The sequence below is a fragment of the Callorhinus ursinus genome, unplaced genomic scaffold, assembly GCF_003265705.2.
Source record: "Callorhinus ursinus isolate GAN/ISIS: 27379988/994484 unplaced genomic scaffold, GSC_fseal_2.0 scaffold2, whole genome shotgun sequence".
NCBI lineage: Eukaryota > Metazoa > Chordata > Mammalia > Carnivora > Otariidae > Callorhinus > Callorhinus ursinus.
In genome coordinates this window covers 71094154-71112931 of record NW_027397064.1, presented here as the reverse complement: position 1 = coordinate 71112931, position 18778 = coordinate 71094154, and the positions used below count along the sequence as shown (strand labels likewise).

The 18778-nt window shown below is 40.8% G+C and overlaps 1 protein-coding gene across 8 annotated transcripts in view; it reads right to left on the bottom strand.

The window, feature by feature from the left end:
- ACVR1 (activin A receptor type 1) overlaps positions 1 to 18778 on the bottom strand; it is a 123108-nt gene that overhangs the window by 5006 nt on the left and 99324 nt on the right. For all 8 annotated transcript variants that reach the window (XM_073883872.1, XM_025855721.2, XM_025855712.2 and 5 more), the window contains one exon: positions 14938 to 15135. In XM_073883872.1, the coding sequence (XP_073739973.1) occupies positions 14938 to 15135 (198 nt within the window). The remainder of the gene's footprint in view (positions 1 to 14937; positions 15136 to 18778) is intronic.

Sequence of the window (18778 nt, the reverse complement as noted above, 5' to 3'; positions counted from 1 at the left end):
GGGGGAAATCAGAGGGGGAGACGAACCATGAGAGACTATGGACTCTGAGAAACAAACGGAGGGTTCTAGAGGGGAGGGGGGTGGGGGGATGGGTTAGCCCAGTGATGGATATTAAGGAGGGCACATATTGAATGGAGCACTGGGTGTTATATGCAAACAATAAATCATGGAACACTACATCAAAAACTAATGATGTAATATATGGTGATTAACATAACAATAATAAAAAATGACAAGGGAGTACACACCTATCACCAATCACTTTAAATGTAAATGGTCTAAATGCTCCAGTCAAACGACATAGGGTGACTGAATAAATCAAAACAGTAAGTCCCATCTATATGCTGCCTACAAGAGACTCACTTCTTTTTTAAAGATTTTATTTGACAGAGAGAGTACAAGCAGGGGGAGAGGCAGGGAGAAAGAGAAGCGGACTCGCCTCTGAGCAAGGAGCCTGATGTGGGACTCGATCCTAGGACCTGAGCTTAGGCAGACGTTTAACTGACTGAGCCACCGAGGTGTCCCAAGAGACTCACTTCTGACCCAAAGACACAAGACTGAAAATGAAGGGATTTAAAGAGACAGTCCATATAAATGGAAGCCAAAAAGAAAAAAGCTGGGGAAGCAATACTTCTATCAGACTAAATGGATTAAAACAAAGATTGTCACAACAAAGAGCATTACATAATGATAGAGGGTTCAATCCAACAAGAGCATATAACAATCATAAATATCTATACACCCAACATTGGAGCATCTAAATACATAAAATATTAACAGACAGAAGGGAGAAATTGACAGTAATACGCTAATAGTACAGGATTTAACATCCCACTTACATCAATGGATAGATCAACAGGCAAAAATCAACAAGGAAAGAGTGGCTTTGAATGACACATTAGACCAGAGGCACTCAACAGACACATATATAGAAACTATTCCATCCAAACACAACAGAATATACATTCTTTTCAAGTGCACATGGAATATTCTCCAGGATAGATCAAATATCAGCCCACAAATCTCAATAAATTTAAGTAGAATGAAATCCTACCAAGCATCTTTTGCAAACACAACAGTATAAAACTAAACCCCCCCAAAAACAACAACAACAAAAAAAACTGGGAAAAAAACAAACATGTGGAGGCTGAACAACATACTACTGAAGAATGAACAGACCAACAAAAACATCAAAGAGGAAATACACAGGGAGACGAATGAAAATGAAAACACCATGATCCCAAATCATTGGGACACAGTAAAAGCCGTTCTAGAGGGAAGTTTATGGCAATACAGGCCTACCTCAAGAAACAAGAAAAATCTCAATCTAACCAAACACCTAAAAGAACTAGATAAAGAATAAACCCAAAGTTAGTAGAAGGAAGGAAACAGCGACAATCAAGGCAGAAATAGAAAGTTAAAAACACAGAGAAAAGAAAAGAAAAACAGAAAAGATCGATGAAACCAAGAGCTGGTTCTTTGAAATATCAAGAAAATTAATAACCCTTTAGCCAGACTCATCAAGAAAAAGAGAGGGCCCAAATAAATAAAATCAGAAGTGAAACAAGAGAAGTAAAAACAGAACAGAGAAATAATCCCTCCCATTGGGAGAATGCAAATAATATGAAATATTCATTTCTTTTGTCTATGGGCAAACACAGTTGCCCACTTGACGGCCCTATTATTTACTCTCAGATTGAAGGCACAAGATAAAATGCAGAGAAAGACAGTCATTTGGGAAGACAGAAGAATGGCTGAAAAGCATGAACTCTCTCCTTACCCCAAGCAAATATGAAAGAGATTAATTTCAGCTTAGCATGGCTTCCAATGCCTTAGAAACTCTTTTTCCCCCAGAAAAATTACTCTTCTTTGTGAAAGAAATTGATGTAATTTTACAAAGAGAGAAATTTTAAACTTCATCACTTAGAATTAGAAAATTGATTCTTCCCCTTAAAGAGAAGAAACCAAGAAATCCATTTTTCTTCTACCATCAAAGGCTTCAACAATGAGGCCAGGGGACTACTTGGTTTACTGCCCTTTTCCTTTCTCCATGTAACTTCCTTCTATTCCTAAATACCTACCAGGTTGCTTGGGGAAAAGAAAGAAAAATTGAATTATAACTTCTCTCACAGCCTTCGAATTCTTACAGGTCACCTGAAAAGCTTCAATCTCCTTTGTCATTGATCAAAGAAATTAAGTTACTTAACTGCAAGAATCCATTTCACAAATCCCATATAAATACACATCATTTATGCAAAAGATTAGCCATGATAAGGAATGTGTTTTAGAAGATCTATGCAATTTCTTTAACTTCATTGATTTGACTAAGTTAATTGATATTACATTCCATGTTTTCAGTAATGTAAAAGTAAATTTCTAGTTGAGACTGTTTAAGTCTAAACAACTTATCCACATTGCATAACTGTAATCATAAAGTATATTAGTCAATGGATTAGAACTTTCCTGGCAAAACATAAACCACTACTTTCAGAAGATGTGTGACACCTCATCTCAAGGGCCTTATCTCCTCTCATGAGGAGCCCATGAAACTTTTAAACAAAAAGATTTCTTTCTAGGGCGCCTGGGTGGCTCAGTTGTTAAGCTTCTGCCTTCAGCTCGGGTCATGATCCCAGGGTCCTGGGATCGAGCCCCACATCGGGCTCCCTGCTCGGCAGGAAAAGCCTGCTTCTCCCTCTCCCCCTGCTTGTGTTCCTGCTCTCGCTCTCTCTCTCTCTCTGTCAAATAAATAAACAAAAATCTTAAAAAAGAAAAAAGATTTTTTTCTAGTACTAAGACATACCCCACAAAATACAACCAGACATGGATGTATAAGGTCATTTATACCTTTTTTAAGGGCCACATGAATTTACAGGAAACAGAGATGGGCCCTTCACTGTGTCTTAATTCCTCCAAAAGGGAATACATTTAGTGGCCTACTTTCATTTTTTTTTTAATTTAGCATAATAGCATTACCTGTTCACATTCACTTAACCAGCTATTTGGGATTATTTGCCTGGCTAGCTTGGGAAGGGCTAAGTGGGCTTTCTCTATAAATGCAAAAGAAAAGGGCATGGGTGGATTTTTTTAAACACAAGATCTAGTGATCCCCAACAACAAATTTCACTATACAAAGCTGAAATTTTCCCTCATGTTTATATTTCCCATACTTTAATCTCATTATCTGCCCCATGTTTTAACAAAAGGAATCAAATTTAAAAAGAAAGACCATTTAATTGATTATGCTGGGATTTAGTCACACCTCTCTTTCTTCAACTACTGGTCAAGTCACTGATTGTCTTCATCTTACTCTGGAGAAGCATGACCAGTGCCAAATAAGTCTGGGATTAAACTCTAGCAGTCACGTGGAACTCCCTCTGGCCAAAAAAAGTAATTATTTTATTTCACTCAATATAAAGTACATTACATACTTACTAGGTGTGGAGCACCACGTTAAACATTCAGGATGATAAAAGTTTAAGACATGCTCTTGTTTGTCAAGGAACTCCAAATCTGTGCAAGAGGAGGACAAGCCCTTCTTTCTTTAGATAATGGAGATCTTGTACAAAAACAAACAAAAAAACCCTCAAAAATGTTTTTTACCCCACTACTATCTATCTTTGCCTTTCAAAACATATTTTGATGTGCTCGTTGCTAAACTGGCAGCCCCAGTTTAAGGGATCAGAATGGCCATTGAGTCAGAGGCTGTGCTTCGCCCTGGGGATACAAAGATTAAAAAAGATGCAGTGCTGGTAATAAGGCCCCGAATAAGAGGAAAGGGAAATATGACAAATTACAAACTAGGCATGAGAGGTAAAAGCAGGGAGAAGGTGCAGGGACATGATGCTCAGCAAGCCGTAGAGAAGAAACCAGCTGTGTGGTCTAAGTACCGGACATAACTGGGTGGCACGGAAGCCTAAGTCGGCTTCCCAGGAGCGAGGGCTTGGGCAGACAGAGAGAGATGGGGCCTGCCGGGCAGAGGAGAGGGCGCGGAGGGTGCGGAGGAGAGCCGCCACCAAGAGGGCACACTGGCGAGGCGGGGAGGACAAAGACAGGGGATTACAAATGACCCTCCCTTGCTGTAAAAAGGGAAGAGCGCTCCCTGCGGCTGAAATCGGGTGCACATGAGGGCAGGGAGAGCGAGAGGTCAAGGACGACTAAAATGGTGTGTGGTCAAGGTAGGAAGTTACTTCTAACTGCTCCCCATTTCTGCCAGAAATTGGGGGAGCCAGGCAATAAAGTGAACTCCTACGCCCTCTGAAGACAGCGCTCAGTGAACAACTGCCAAATTACGAGCCAGCAGGAAAAGTGACTAAAAACGCAAAGTACTTGGAGTGCCAGACGAGGGGTGCACACAGCAAAGGATGCAGGAAGCGGAGCCCTTACACAGTCGTTGGGGAAGGACCGAGTGAGCCCAGGCCCTGCTTTTCCATGGAAGGTGGCTGGCGTGACTCAAAAGGGCACAAGAAAGGAATCAGAAATTATTCATAACCTACTCCCCCACAACTCTTGGCATATGTATCTGATTTCTACAATAATTTTTTTTTCCTGGGCATATGTCTGTTTGGAACTTTTCTATTCTCTGGTGCAAATATATCTTTACCAACCAATATCCCTCCCCTAAATTTGCTGCATGGTCCTGAGTAAACCCCTTAATTGCCAGGCCTTAGTTCCAACATCTTTAAGTACACATCACAAAGCTGAAGCACAGATCAAAAAGAGAGAGCCCTGGAGACTGCTCCAAAAACATGAAATGCCAGAGTTGCATCTTAGACCACTCTCTGGAAAGAAAGTCTCCTTCGTAATCCACCCCCACCAAAGCCTTAGACCGGGGTACCATCTTCTCCCCCCTCTGACCACTGTAGCTGGGAACGACAGGTATGTCTGCTTCAAACACCCACCTGCTAGCCATCCACCATATCCCACCGCCCCCTGCAAAAAATCTTTAGGGGAAAAACCGAGGGAAAAGCTCATCATGTCTCCATGGGCTCAGGCTCATTCCCCCGGCACACTGCTCCACATACATGGGCATCAGCCATACTAGCGTGGCTTGAGGTTCTAGCCGTAGGGCACCTGTATAATTCCCCACAGTGCTTCCTTTTGCCCAGGATACCAACTGTCATCATCATCAGACTGTATTTCCCATTCCCATCTACACGTCCGCCCAGGCTAGTCCACCTGACTAGCTCCTTTCATCTCACTTAAGACTCAGGTCATGCTTTCTATCTTCTGAGAAGATCCTCCCACCTCGCTACCAGAATTCCAGGCCCCTGGACAAAGTTCAGTGTCCTCCCTATAGTCTGTCACCTCCCCATACACCTCAACCATAGTCACTTAATCTGTTAAATGTTAAAGATATAAATTATAATTTTTTTGCTCAACTGCTTCCCAGAGCCTAAAGGAATACCTAGTATATGCATACATATTACTTGAGTATATGTCGATTATATGTCCACAATCCTTTATCCCAAACCCTTGAGGTTAGATGTGTTTGAGGAATTTGGAGGTTTTCTTTTACTTTACAAAGGCAGTAAGAGGCACACACCCTATTTATATGACACCCTAGCAGAGTCTGAGGAATACCCCACAACCAAACACATTTCTGTAGTGAAATATATCAATAGTGCCACTAAATGGGATAAATAAAAGCTATAAATAGACTCATGTCAATTCAGGTCAAGTCTGACTGCTAAATGAGTTCAGGTGTTCTGCCAAGTAAGTTATGAAAGGTTTGGATTCTAAAGTTTGGGAATTTCTCAATCACAGATAAGGGATTATGGACCTGGCTATACCCTGAATAATCTGAAGGTAAGGTGAAGAGACACGATGGGATCTTAGAATTGTGCCGATTACATCACAGTCCTCTTTTCCTTCACAAGAAAAAAACTGAGGACCACACAGGAAAACTTACTTTGTCCAACATCACAGGTAATTAACAGCAAAGCTAAACTAGCATCCAATGCCCTGTTTATATTCTAGAATTCTTCCCAACAAGCCAACAGTGACATAATGAAATACGCTCCTCTCTGCATTAATCTCATGCACAAGCTGCTCACTTCACTGTCTCTCTCCGCTGTCCTCCAACGTGGGCAGTCACCATGATACCCAGGTAACTAACAGGTGAGGAGAACACAGTCCCTCACACCTACATCCACACGGAGAGCTACTGCTACCTGTTAACTCCTATAGAAATTCTGAAATCTTCCAGAGACTAGAACTTTACAACTAAAGCCATTTTAGTAAGAATTAGAATGCTTTATGTTTGGTTTCTGAGAGAACTATAAGATAATACAGTGTTTCCTTCCATAGTGGCATGTGAGAAAATCTGAAGTGGTTCATGGACAAAACCTTTTCATCTTCACAGCCAATATCAGACTCAATGGGGAAATGCTGAGAGCTCTTCCTCTAAGATCTGTAATAAGACCAGGATGTGCACTCTCGCCACTTCTACTCAGCATAGCACTGAAAGTTCTAGCCACAGCAATCAGACAAAAACACGAGAAAAGAAATAAAAGGCATCCAAACTGGTAAGAAAGTAGTAAAACTGTCACTATTTTTCGATGACCTACCACTATACATAGAAAGCCCTAGACTCCACCAAAAAACTATTAGAATAAAGGAATTCAGTACAGTTGCAGGATACAGAATTGATACACAGAAATCTGTTGCATTTCTATGCACTAATAATGAGAGAAATTAAGAAAACAATCCTATTTACAATTGCATCAAAATGAATAAAATACCTAGGGATAAACTTACCCAAGGAGGTGAAAGACCTGTCCTTTGAAAACTATAAAACACTGATGAAAGGAAGTGAAGACGACACAAACAAATGGAAAGCTATACCAGAGACTGGAAGAATTAATTCTGTGGAAACGTCCACATTACCCGAAGTGATCTACAGATTCCATACAATCCTCATCAAATTAACAGTGGCATTTTTCACAGAACTAGAACAAATAATCCTAAAATTTGTGTGGAACCACAAAAGACTCTGAAGAGCCAAAGCAATCTTGAGAAAGAAAAAGCTGGAGGTATCACAATCCCAGATTTCAAGACATACTACAAAGCTGTAATCATCGGGGCGCCTGGGTGGCTCAGCCGGTTAAGGTTCTGCCTTCAGCTCAGGTCACGATCCCAGGGCCCTGGGATGGAGCCCCGCATCAGGCTCCCTGCTCCGCGGGGAGTCTGCTTCTCTCTCTCCCTCTGCTTGTGAGCTCTCTTTCTCAAATAAATGAATAAAATCTTTAAAAAAAAAAAAAAGCTGTAATAATCAAAACAGTATGATACCAGCATAAGAGCAGTCACATAAAGAAACAGAACAGAGAGCCAGAAAGAACAACACACACTTATACAGTTAATCAGTCAACGACAGAGGAGGCAAGAATATACCATGGGGAAAAGACATTCTCTTCAATAAATGGTGCTGGGAAAACTGGACCACTTCCTCACACCATAGACAAATTAACTCAAAATGGATTCAAGATCTAATGTGAGACCCCAAACCATAGAATCCTAGAAAGTAACATTGGCAGTAATCTCCTGGACATCAGCCATAACATTTTTCTAGATATGTCATCAGGCAACAAAAAGAAAAGGAAAAATGAACCATTGGGACTATTCCAAAATAAAAAGCTTTGCAGAGTGAAGGAAACCATCAACAAAATGAAAAGGGAACCCAGGGAAAGGGGGAAGATATCTGCAAATGATATATCCAATAAGGGGTTAATATCCAAAATATAAAGGACTTACACAACTCAACAGCAAAAAATAATCTGACTAAAAATGGGCAGAAGACCTGAAAAGACATTTTTCCAAAAAAGATAAAACAAATGGCCAACAGACACATGACAAGATGCTCAACATCACTCATCATCAGGGAAATGCAAATCAAAACCACAACAAGGTATCCCCTGACACCTGTCAGAACGGTTAATATAAAAAAAGACAAGAAATAACCAGTGCTGATGAGGATGTAGAGAAAAACCCTCGTGCAGGAATATAAACTGGTACAACCACTGTGGAAAACAGTATGAGGAGTATGGGTGGTCCTCAAAAAAACTTAAAAGAGAAATACCATGCAATACAGTAATTCCACTACTGGGTATTTACCTGAAAGACAATGAAAATACTAATACAAAAAGATATAGGTGCACCTATAATTATTGCAGCCTTATTTACAATAGTCAAGATATAGAAGCAATCCACATGCCCATCGATAGATGAATGGATAAAGATAATGTGTGTGTACACACATTAATGCACATACATACATACACACACAATGGAATATTACTCAGCCGTTAAAAAAGAATGAGATTTCACCATTTGCTATAACATGGATGGACCCAGAGGGTATCATCCTAAGTGAAATAAGTCAGAGAGAAAAAGACAAATACCATATGAATTTACTTACTATGGAATCCAAAAAACAAAACAAATGAACAAGCAAAAAGCAGAAATGGACCCATAAATACAAACAACAAACTGATGGTTACCAGAGGGAGGAGGTGGGGAGATGGGTAAAATGGATAAAGGAGAGGTACAAGCTTCCAGTTATGGGATGAGTAAGTCACAGGAATGAAAGGCATGGCATAGGGAATATCGTCAGTGGTGTTGTAACAGTGTTGTGTGGTGACAGTTGCTACAATTGTGTGAGCACAGCATAATGTATAGACTCATTGAATCACTATGTTGTACACCTGAAACTAATGTAACGTCGTATGTCAACTAGGCCTTGAAAAACTAAGTTTGAAAAAAGCCAAGTTAAAGGAAAAGATTAATAACAGTACAAGTACTGTTTGGACATGGAAAAAATCACAAAGGTAGTACGTGTATAAATGAAGTCAGTCTCACCAGAAAGAATGCCTGTGAACTCTGTTCTCCAAGATCCAAAAAGGTATTTCCAATATTTGTGTTATTGCACTAACAGTCCTAACAGGAAGACTTCAAACATTTTTTGTGCCATGGCCCACATCAGATATCACTAATAGCTAAATGGATGAGGCTGCTCAATGCAGGAGGTTCTGGCCACCTGGGTCCTGTCTCACTGCTGGAGGCTGAAGAGAATCTCAAGGCATTTCTGTAATCTAACACCACACTCGTAGGGAAGCCCTGCCTTACCCCATGGCAAGTAGTCCTTTCTGCAATAGGAAGGGAGTTGGAAGAACAGCTCTGTCTGTTCCCCGCTAGGCAGACAACGTGTGTGGCATGTCCCCATCCCTCTACCCCTGCAGCAATCCATGGCCAGATGGAACCATGCACATCACTCAAGCCAAGACCGACTCTGTTCTCAGAGATCTGTGTTAAAATTATACAAGCAATTTTTATTATCGAGATTCTCATCAATGTAAGAGAGCAAACAGTTTACAGATCACTGTGTAGTCGGGCCCTCCTAAAAGTGTATGTTAATATCACAGTTAGTTGTCAGAGGAGAGGACAAAAAGCCGAGGGGAGGTACACAGCCATGCTCTGAGCTGAGCTATGAACAAGATGTCTCAGATCGAGCATAGGGCCAACACCTAGAGGGAGACAGAGGTTCCACAAGAGTCCCAAACAGTTGGCAGCTTCAGGGGTCTCACAGGAGAGGAAGAACGTTTCACCGAATGCCGGGCTGTTACAAGGTTTAAGACCCTGATACTTGAACGGCACCCAATAAAGCTCTGCCAGGCTCAGGTTATTTTGTCCTGAGGTCAGTTGACTGCCCTTCCTCTGGTCTGGGTCTCTAAATCAGGGACATGAAATTCTGGGAATCGGTGGGAAAATATCCATCTTCTCCCCTCCACCTCCTCATTCCTGTCCCCAGCCACTCAACGAAAGGCTCAACAAAACAAAACGCCTGAGAGAAATTATTCGAATGAATATGAAAAAAAAATTCCCTCATATGATGATTCTTCTCTTTGTTCAAACCTTAATATACACTAGTGGAATAAAATCATGAAACATGGTGGATATTAAGTTGCTAAAGAAAATAAAAGTTGTCATGGTTTCCAGACACAAGCCCACTGTGCTTAGGAACAGAAGCGCATGCAGTTCCCCGGCAAGCCGAGATTACTGAGGATAAGTTCATGTTTGACACACATGCTTTGGAAAACCTATTCTAACAAATATTTCCTAGTCCTCACCCCATAAAGGATGCAGCCTGGCCAGCAAGGATTTTTCTGTGAGATACATTTTAACACTGGAATCCATCACAAAATAAACAAAGCCAGTAAGAGTGAAGCCAGAGTGTGCCCATGCAGTCCTCTAGTGGGAAGTGAAGAGGGGAGTGAATGTAATGTCTGAGTGAAGGACTGGCATAAGGAGAGGTGAAGGCAGGCCAACAAAGAATCACACGCATGGCCTCCATCACTCATTTCCAGTGAACAGCAAACACCCATGGCTAGCTTACTGAACATGGACTACAGGCCAGACACACACGAGGTGCTTTACCCACATTAGCTCAGTTCATCATCAGAACTCGTTAAAGTAAATACTATTACGAGCAATAATTTTTGGACAATGAAACTGATGTACGTGATGGAGGCAGACAGTATGATTGCAGAGCCTGAAATGTTAAGGCTTACATGGTACCGCCTCGGAAGGGCCCGAGAGGAGCCACACCCAGCCGCACAGAGGGTACCCTTCACAGCGGCTTCCCCGTGCAGTGCTCTGGGCCTCAGGAAAGCCATAGCAAGGAAAGAGAGAAACACGGCACAACCAGGTACTTAGCAACCAAACATAATGAACGAACAGGATCTATCCTATCATCTCAATGTGCTTGCCTGTACAATCCGGACACACTGCCTTTTCAAAATTTCTAGTGTATGGATGATCGTGAAGCGTACCTGTCTCCTAAATGACAAAGTTATATATGACATGAAATTGCAATGAAATATACAGTAGACTATGAGCTGCATGGAGGCGAACAGAGGCTCATGCTGCTCAGATGATGCTATGGTCAAAGATGCGCTGGAGGATGGAGGATGAAGATTATCTTACTTGGTTTTTAAATCCTTGAGCAGATGACCACAGTATTAGAACAACACACCTATCGAGTTCCTGCATACAGAGATCCAAGCAAGGTATAACACTGAAAGCTGAGGCTCTAGAGAGGGAACATACTACTGGGGGATGCTTGGAAGGGGTGACTCAAGGTCTTCCATCAGACCAAAGCTAAATGGCACAAGTCCACAGTGATAATGTATCTATTTACCTATGCAATCCCCATGTAAGGTTCTGTCCTCACACCACACTGAACTCAGGTAACCAGACACAAATATATCCACAGAACTATCAAAGGAGGAAAAGAAGAATACTGTCAGAGAAGTAGCAAAAATCTAGAAAGAAAGGCCAGGGCCTAGACAAAGACTCTTAAAGAAGAAACGAATCCCTCTTAAGCTTGCAAGAGAGATCAGGTGTCACCTAAAGCATCAGAAACAAATCACAGGCATCCTGCTTAGACAGACTGTCAACACCCTGGAGGCAGTCTACTTCCCAGCCTGGGAAGACTGACAGATCCCATTTTAACATGAGATCTCAAGAGTAAGGTCCCTGACCCAACAGTCATGTGGGGATCACCTGCGGCCCCGTTAGAAAGGGAGGTTCTCTGTCCAGACCTCCTAAATCAGAAACTCTGGGGCGGTGGGCTCAGCATTCTGTTTCTAGACGAATCTGACACACACTCAGTTTAAGAACTATCAATCCAGGCAGACCCCTGCCTTAAGCTAACAACCAAAATTCACCCAGAAAAGGTAAGAAAACCATTTTCCTTCCTACCAATTCCAAATTCAATATCAAGCTAAACACAATAAGTAAATTCCAAAAGACACTACTGAGAAGTTTTCAGATGTGCAAATGGACTTAATTCTCATTGCCTGTACAGAAACAGCATGAAGTTTATTATTAGCAGCAAATAAATGTAACATTCCAATGAAAATACAAAATGCAACGTATTTTTATACTCATGGTTCACTTGAGGATCATATTGTTCCAGGAGAACTATCTGGTCATCAATTTTTATCATGGTCTCAGAAACTCAAAGGATTCATAATTATAATGACCTTCCTAAGATAAGATATTCATATATTTAAATGAGGCACATTTTATATGCAATAATTTCAAAAATATATATTCTTTTAATGGCAGTTCCTAAAGCTGGTAAGAAAGTGAAATAGGTACATCACACCCTGGGGTGAACGGGATATTGTAAATTCGCACAACTCTTATGAAAAGCAATTTGGCAATATGTGTCAAGCCATAAAAACCTCCATACTCTTTGACCTATTAGGTCTACTTGTTTTCAGATTAAGAATTAATTCCCCAAATGAAAAAGTTATATGAACAAAAGTACCGAATATAGGCCCCAAATGGAGGAGACGGGATGTCTGAAACGTGAAAATGGCTCATAAAATATCACATGACCACTTAAAATCAAAACAGACTAATGTTAAAAAGACCTACTCGAACGAAAAAGAGGATACAGAACTGTATCTATACTATGATGATAACAAAGTCAAAAACATATACAGGGGTGCAGAGAGAAGAAGTGGAAAGGCACATGGATGTTAGAACATAAGGGCAAATTTTCTCTTATTTTTCTTTCTACTCATTTTCGTTTTGGTGTAGTAATAACTAAAATATTAGTAATAAACCTAGAAGTGTTCAATCCCACGTGCAAACCTATTTTGAGTCCAGATAAAGTGATTTCCATCTGCACGCGTGCACGCGCCTGTGAACAGTCATGGGAGGAGGGGGAACTAAAAAGAGAAGGGGAAAATATCAAATTAGTCACTGCCAAGGGACAGTAACTGATTTAAAAGGAGACACAACATACCCTTACCTCCCACTAAAAATCCAACCACACCACAGAAGAGAAGTTCAACCCACAGAATTTTAGGAACCAGAGAGCCACCTAAATGATGACATAACAGGAAGTCAATCAACCAAACAACCAAAATAGTCTCTCTTCCTCTACTCTTCATTTTTTCGGCAAAAGATCATTAAACACGGAACAGATGATACAAACTACCATTTGCTGAGCTCAATTTTAAACCGATGACTCTAATTTCAAATGGACGCCTATTAAGCACAAGTGATCTTTAAGAGCCACTTGGGTTTATGCCTGTGACACAGGGAACGCGTTTGCAACATGAATCCTTACAAAGCCCAAATCCCACATTTCTGCCAAGCTCAGCTTTCATCATGCAGGCCTGCTTGGAGCTGCTCCAGCCCAGCCGCCACTGGCCGGCTACCATCCTGGCCCTGGGATAGTAGTTTCCTCTTCACTGGGGGCAAGGTCCCCAGTGCATGGTTTAGTATGACGCCAATCCTTCCCTAAATTGTTTGCTAAAATAAACAAATTAAAATTAGATTTTCAGATCCAAGATGCTCAAGGATTATTGGGGAGGGGGTGAGCAAATGAGGTCGATGTGCAATTCCAGGCAAAGTTCAGAACTTTGTAAGTCAGCAAAACAATCTCTCTGTTGCAGATAATTCTCAAGGCACTTGATGGCACAAAATACCAGTCGGTAAGCTCCCAGCAATTGAGAAACAATTACCAAGAAAATGTTCATGACTCCATCAGAAGAAAGAAAAGAAAAAGAAAATTAAAAGAACGGTCAGGTAGCAATGCATGTTATGTTTATGTTTAATCTGAAACAGTGCTTTTCACAGACCCGCTAAGGGTCTCAAAGCCAGACGCACTGTGCTGTTAGAGAAAAAAAAAAAAGGAAAAGCAGCAGCTACCATGAAGGCATGCCAATTTGAATTACTGCACATGAAAGCTAGGGTAAATTACCCCGATGCCACTTTCCTCAAAGAACTTCCTATTCTCTGGTTATGTTGTTCAGGAAAATTATGATTGCCCCAAGAATCTCAATCCTTGAGAATTCACACATTATTTCCTTCATACTTCAAATCCAGGATTCCAAGGAGTTCTAGGAAGGGAAAGGATCCTTTGAAAATAAATATTAATCTAAATATATGGTATTTTCCTGTTTTTCTGGAATAATTTCAGACATGTCCTCTGAAAGAAGACTTCCAGTTGAGAGGATAGAAGCTTATTTAGATGATTCAAGAGTCAGCCATAAAACCCACTTTGTGGGGAGATGGGGCATATGCAATTTAAAAGAGTACACTTAGTGCTTTCAGAATACAATGTACTGCCAGTAAAGTTCAACAATGTATTTGTGGCTAATCTGGATACATGAAAGACAAGAGTAAGTTAACTGTTTATTGTAGGGGTTACAGGTTAAAAATGACCGACCTATGCTTCTGTAACTACGAAGACAACACCATTTCATAAAACTTACTCAAAAGAGGACCAGCATTAGCCTCCTACTCAGGGCTTCCCGAATTTGAACTTCACTAATTCAGAAGGTACAGCCTTACTTCTTACAAAGAGGTAAATTCTGAGTGTACAACCCGAGCCTCTTCTCAATAACCCAAATTTCAAAAGTAAAAATATCTAAAATAGCAGAATTCACCCTCAGACTTACTGGAGCATTCTTCTCATGCTAAATCCCACTTTTGAGAACAAAGGAGGAGAGAGGGAATAGGAGGATGGAGAAAGGAAGGAATGAAATGTGGACCAATCAAAAGAAAAGCCAAAGAATAACTAGTCCTTTTCAGAAATATTCTTTTTTTTTTTTTTAGAGTTAGGCAGTGTTTATTGGGGGCTTATACTCAAGCACCAGGGAGGCAGCGCCAGGACCAGATGTCCCAGCCCAAAATATTCTTCTTTTCAACCCTCATTTCCTCTTGTGTAGCTAAAATATAATGCCATTGCATTCCACCTACTAGCCATAAATCAAATATAGATGCTGATAGCTTGATGTATGATTCAAGGAATAAGTATGATTCATGGAACAATGTGGACTTAAATATTTCCTTTGCCCTTTTAAAGACAGTAGAATCAAGAGGACTCGGGAAGGACATTACTACATTAGATCAAATACTTACCATTGCTCACCATACGCCTGGCCACTTCCCACAAGACAAGTCCAAAGGCCCAAATATCAACTCTCTTGTAAGAATCGAAACAATCCACCTGGATGGTTTCATCTAGAACTTCAGGGGCCATGTAGCGTTTGGTGCCCACACGGGGGTTGTTCCCCACATCAAGCTGATTAGTACTCTGGGAATGCATGACTGCCAGGCCTGAAAGGAAGAAGACAACAGGGTGGGTCAGTTTACTTCCTTTTCACAGAGGGTTGCTGAAGCATTTTCAAACTGACCCCAATCAGAAGCGCCCTCTCGTGGTATTTCTGGCCACTCTGCACTATACCCAGAGTAATTAATCTCTGGAATACTGGGGAGAGAGGACTTCTGTGACAAGAGAAAAAAGAACGAAGACCAGAAACAGTCAGAAGTTCTGACGTTAACACCTGAGCCTCTGAAACAAAAAGATCTGGATGAACAATAAACCAATGCACCAGACCACCAAGAGGCCAGTATTTTCAAGTCCACAGGAAAATAGGCCCCCAGGTTAAGTGGGAGCCTCCAAGGGCCTTCGAAGTAAAGCTCTCATGCTCTACCACAGTTCCCAGTAGTGTGCAAACACAAATTTCCAACGGTGTGAGGCGGAGAACTTGAGGTAATGTGTCACTACCTAAAGGGCGGGCTGCCAGAGGCACTGCTCCACCCCTTTAGGAAGAGCTGCTCATCTGAGAAACCCACAGGCCTTTCTCTATAGTCAGGCATGCAGACAGCATTCAACTAGACCTCGATTCAAAGCACAACTCTCACGCTAAATGGCTTTCAAGCACTTTCTTAAACCATGACTCATTTCAGAATTCCTCAATTAGAGAGCCCTGGCATTCCTCGCCAACCAAGGAGGGTTAGGCGGACACATGCATGATTCATTTGAGAATGAAATTACTTTTTGATGTATATGCTGACCAACTCAAAATGATTCCTTTAACACTCAAAATAATGAAAAGTGCCAAATTGGAACAAGAGGCCTCTGTAAACCTCTGCAACCCAATGATCCCTTGGGGATCCCTCCAGCCTTCTGTGGAGAATGCTTCTCCTCCCACTCCATGGCTTTGAATGTGTGAGATGATGACTCTTTCTCATGCCAGGGAGATGGCACCTGGTATTGCACCCTTAATAATTAGCAGAGAAATCAGCAACTGCATTCACTACACCAGACTGGTTCCTCTTTCCCTGATTCTTCTAATCAACCCCAAGATTCTATAGCCACGGTGAACAACTCCCAAAACATATACACTTCTCTACCATTTCCAGAACCAAAGAGTTAAAAATAACAGAACATGAAAAGGTGCAGTTTAAATAGATCACGGCAATACTAGCTGTGGTGGTTTAAAAATATGTCCACAAGTTCTTTGAAACGTCTCCCTTCAGGAGGCAAAGCTCAATTCCCCATGCCTTGAGCATGGGCTGGACGGTCATACAGAACATGGCAGAAGTGAGTGAAGATCTTCAAAATTAGGACATAAACGGCACCATGGCTTCCTCTCCGCTCTCAGTTCTCTTGTGTTATGAGGACACTCACTCACGCAGCCCTGTGGAGAGGTCCCCCAGACCAGGGACTGAAGCCTCCTGCCAACAGCCACGTGACTGGAGCCATCCTGGGAGTTCCTCCAGCCCTGACAAAGCCTTCAGGCACTTGCAGCTCTCATCGACAGCTTGACTGTGTAAGCCCTACAAGATCCTGAGCCAGAACCAGACAGCTAAGTCATCCCAAGATTGCTGACCCTCAGATGACTATGGGAGGTAACAAATTTGTGTTATTTTAAGCTGCTAAGTTTTAGAGGTAATGTGTTACCCAGTAATAGATAATTATCACGCTACCTAAAGAAACAAAACAACCAAATGCAATGTGTAAACCTTGGCTGAATTCTTGTTTGAGAAAACTAAAAAAAATCTGAAAATGGACATTAAATGATATTAAAGAATTATCAATAATTTTAGGTGCGATGAAATGATTATGCGGGAGATATATATTGAAGTATTTAGGAGTAAAGTGTTGTGATGTCTGTAACTTATTTTCAAGTGTGTGAATAAAGACATGTACAGCTACATATGAAGCAAATATGGCAAAATTTTAACAATTGTTGAATCTAGGTGTTGTGCATCTGATCATTATACTTACTCTTCTTTCAGCCTTTCTGTATGTTTGAAATTTTTATAATAAAAAGTTAGAAAAATAAATAGAATACTGGTATTTTTGGTATTTGGTATTACTGGTATCAATAACAGAACATGATTTCTAACGAGTGATCCTTAATTTCTGGGTATAAAGTGAAAAATTACACACAAATGATAATCTCATGGGAGCTCTCTTCTGTACCAAGGAACTACTCCCTGAATAGGTAACACCTTAACACAGATTTTTGTACAAATCCATGTATCTAATTGGAAGGCTACAGGCCAAAAGAAAGAAAAATGAATAACTAATTAGTTGGACTTACTGAAAAACAACTCTGACTCCCTACCAAGTCCCATAACCAAAGCCAACAGCTTCCTCAATTTCCCATCTCCCCTAGACCACTGGACTATAAGAGCAGTGACCATCTGAATGCTTATTATTTGCCAAGCAAGTACAATAATTTCTGAATTTTATAAGAACCATGTGAGGTACATAATAATTGATTTTGAGTGACATGAATAATACTTGGACACAATGTTATGAACATTTGAAACAATACCGAAGTACAGTGCACAGTGTCAAACACTAAAGTGCTCCTTGCCCCCCAATCGAGTATAAGCCAGTTCTGTACTTCGGGCAGGTAAATCGATAGATTAAAATATCTGCATACATACATGGGGTGATAACTGGGAAAGTCATGATTCTAGTCCTAATCACCCTGCTCCAAAAGCCAGGGTATGGCCACAAAAGTTCTCTACACCACCAACTAAAACTGCCCACAAAAAACTTCAGAGCCATACCCTTCCAATGCTATCCTAAATACTTTTCCTCTCACACTTGCAAAACACTGTAAAATAATTCTCAGCATGAATGCAAAGACTTTAAAGAAATTCCAAAGAAATACATTTTCCGGACATGTCACATCTTTGTGTTTAAAAATAAGAATAAATATTATCATTTATATACAAGAGTTAATACTGTCCAAACCTTTATCAGCCTTACAATAACTACAATGATATGAATATAATATAAACTGTTTCTTAATCAAATAGAGAACTCTCTGTAGTCCACTGAAATGCATAACCAATATTACAATTCAGTTCTCATTAGCGTATTCAGCCAGTATCCAAGTTGAATATGGTTTTATATACAGTGTCACTATAAATGAAAATAATCTTATTTATAATGCAATTAAAGCTACACTGAGCATTACCCTAACACCACAGGAATGAGATATCCCAGCAGGGCAAATTGTGAATTGGTTCAGGAATTTTTTTCCTCTCTCTTGACTGATAATTTTGCCATGGTTACAGAAAAACAACTTTAGAAGCCATTTTTAAGATGAACTCATTCCATAGGTTTTTTTTTTTTTTTTTAAGATTTATTTATTTATATTTGGGAGAGAGACAGAGAGAGTGAGCAGAAGGCAGAGGGAGAAAGAATCGCAAGCAGACTCCACACTGCACGTGGAGCCTGGCGCAGGGCTCAATTCATGACCCTGCGATCATGACCTGAGCCAAAACCAAGAGTCAGACACTTAACTGACTGAGCCACTCAGATGCCCCTCATTCCATAGGTTATTTAATTGTGTACCTACTTTGTGTAAAGGTTTGAGAAATCAGAATGCTACAGACTATTGGTTGCCTCTGAGGGTGGGCTGGTCAGGAATTGACTGAACAAGCAGTTTAC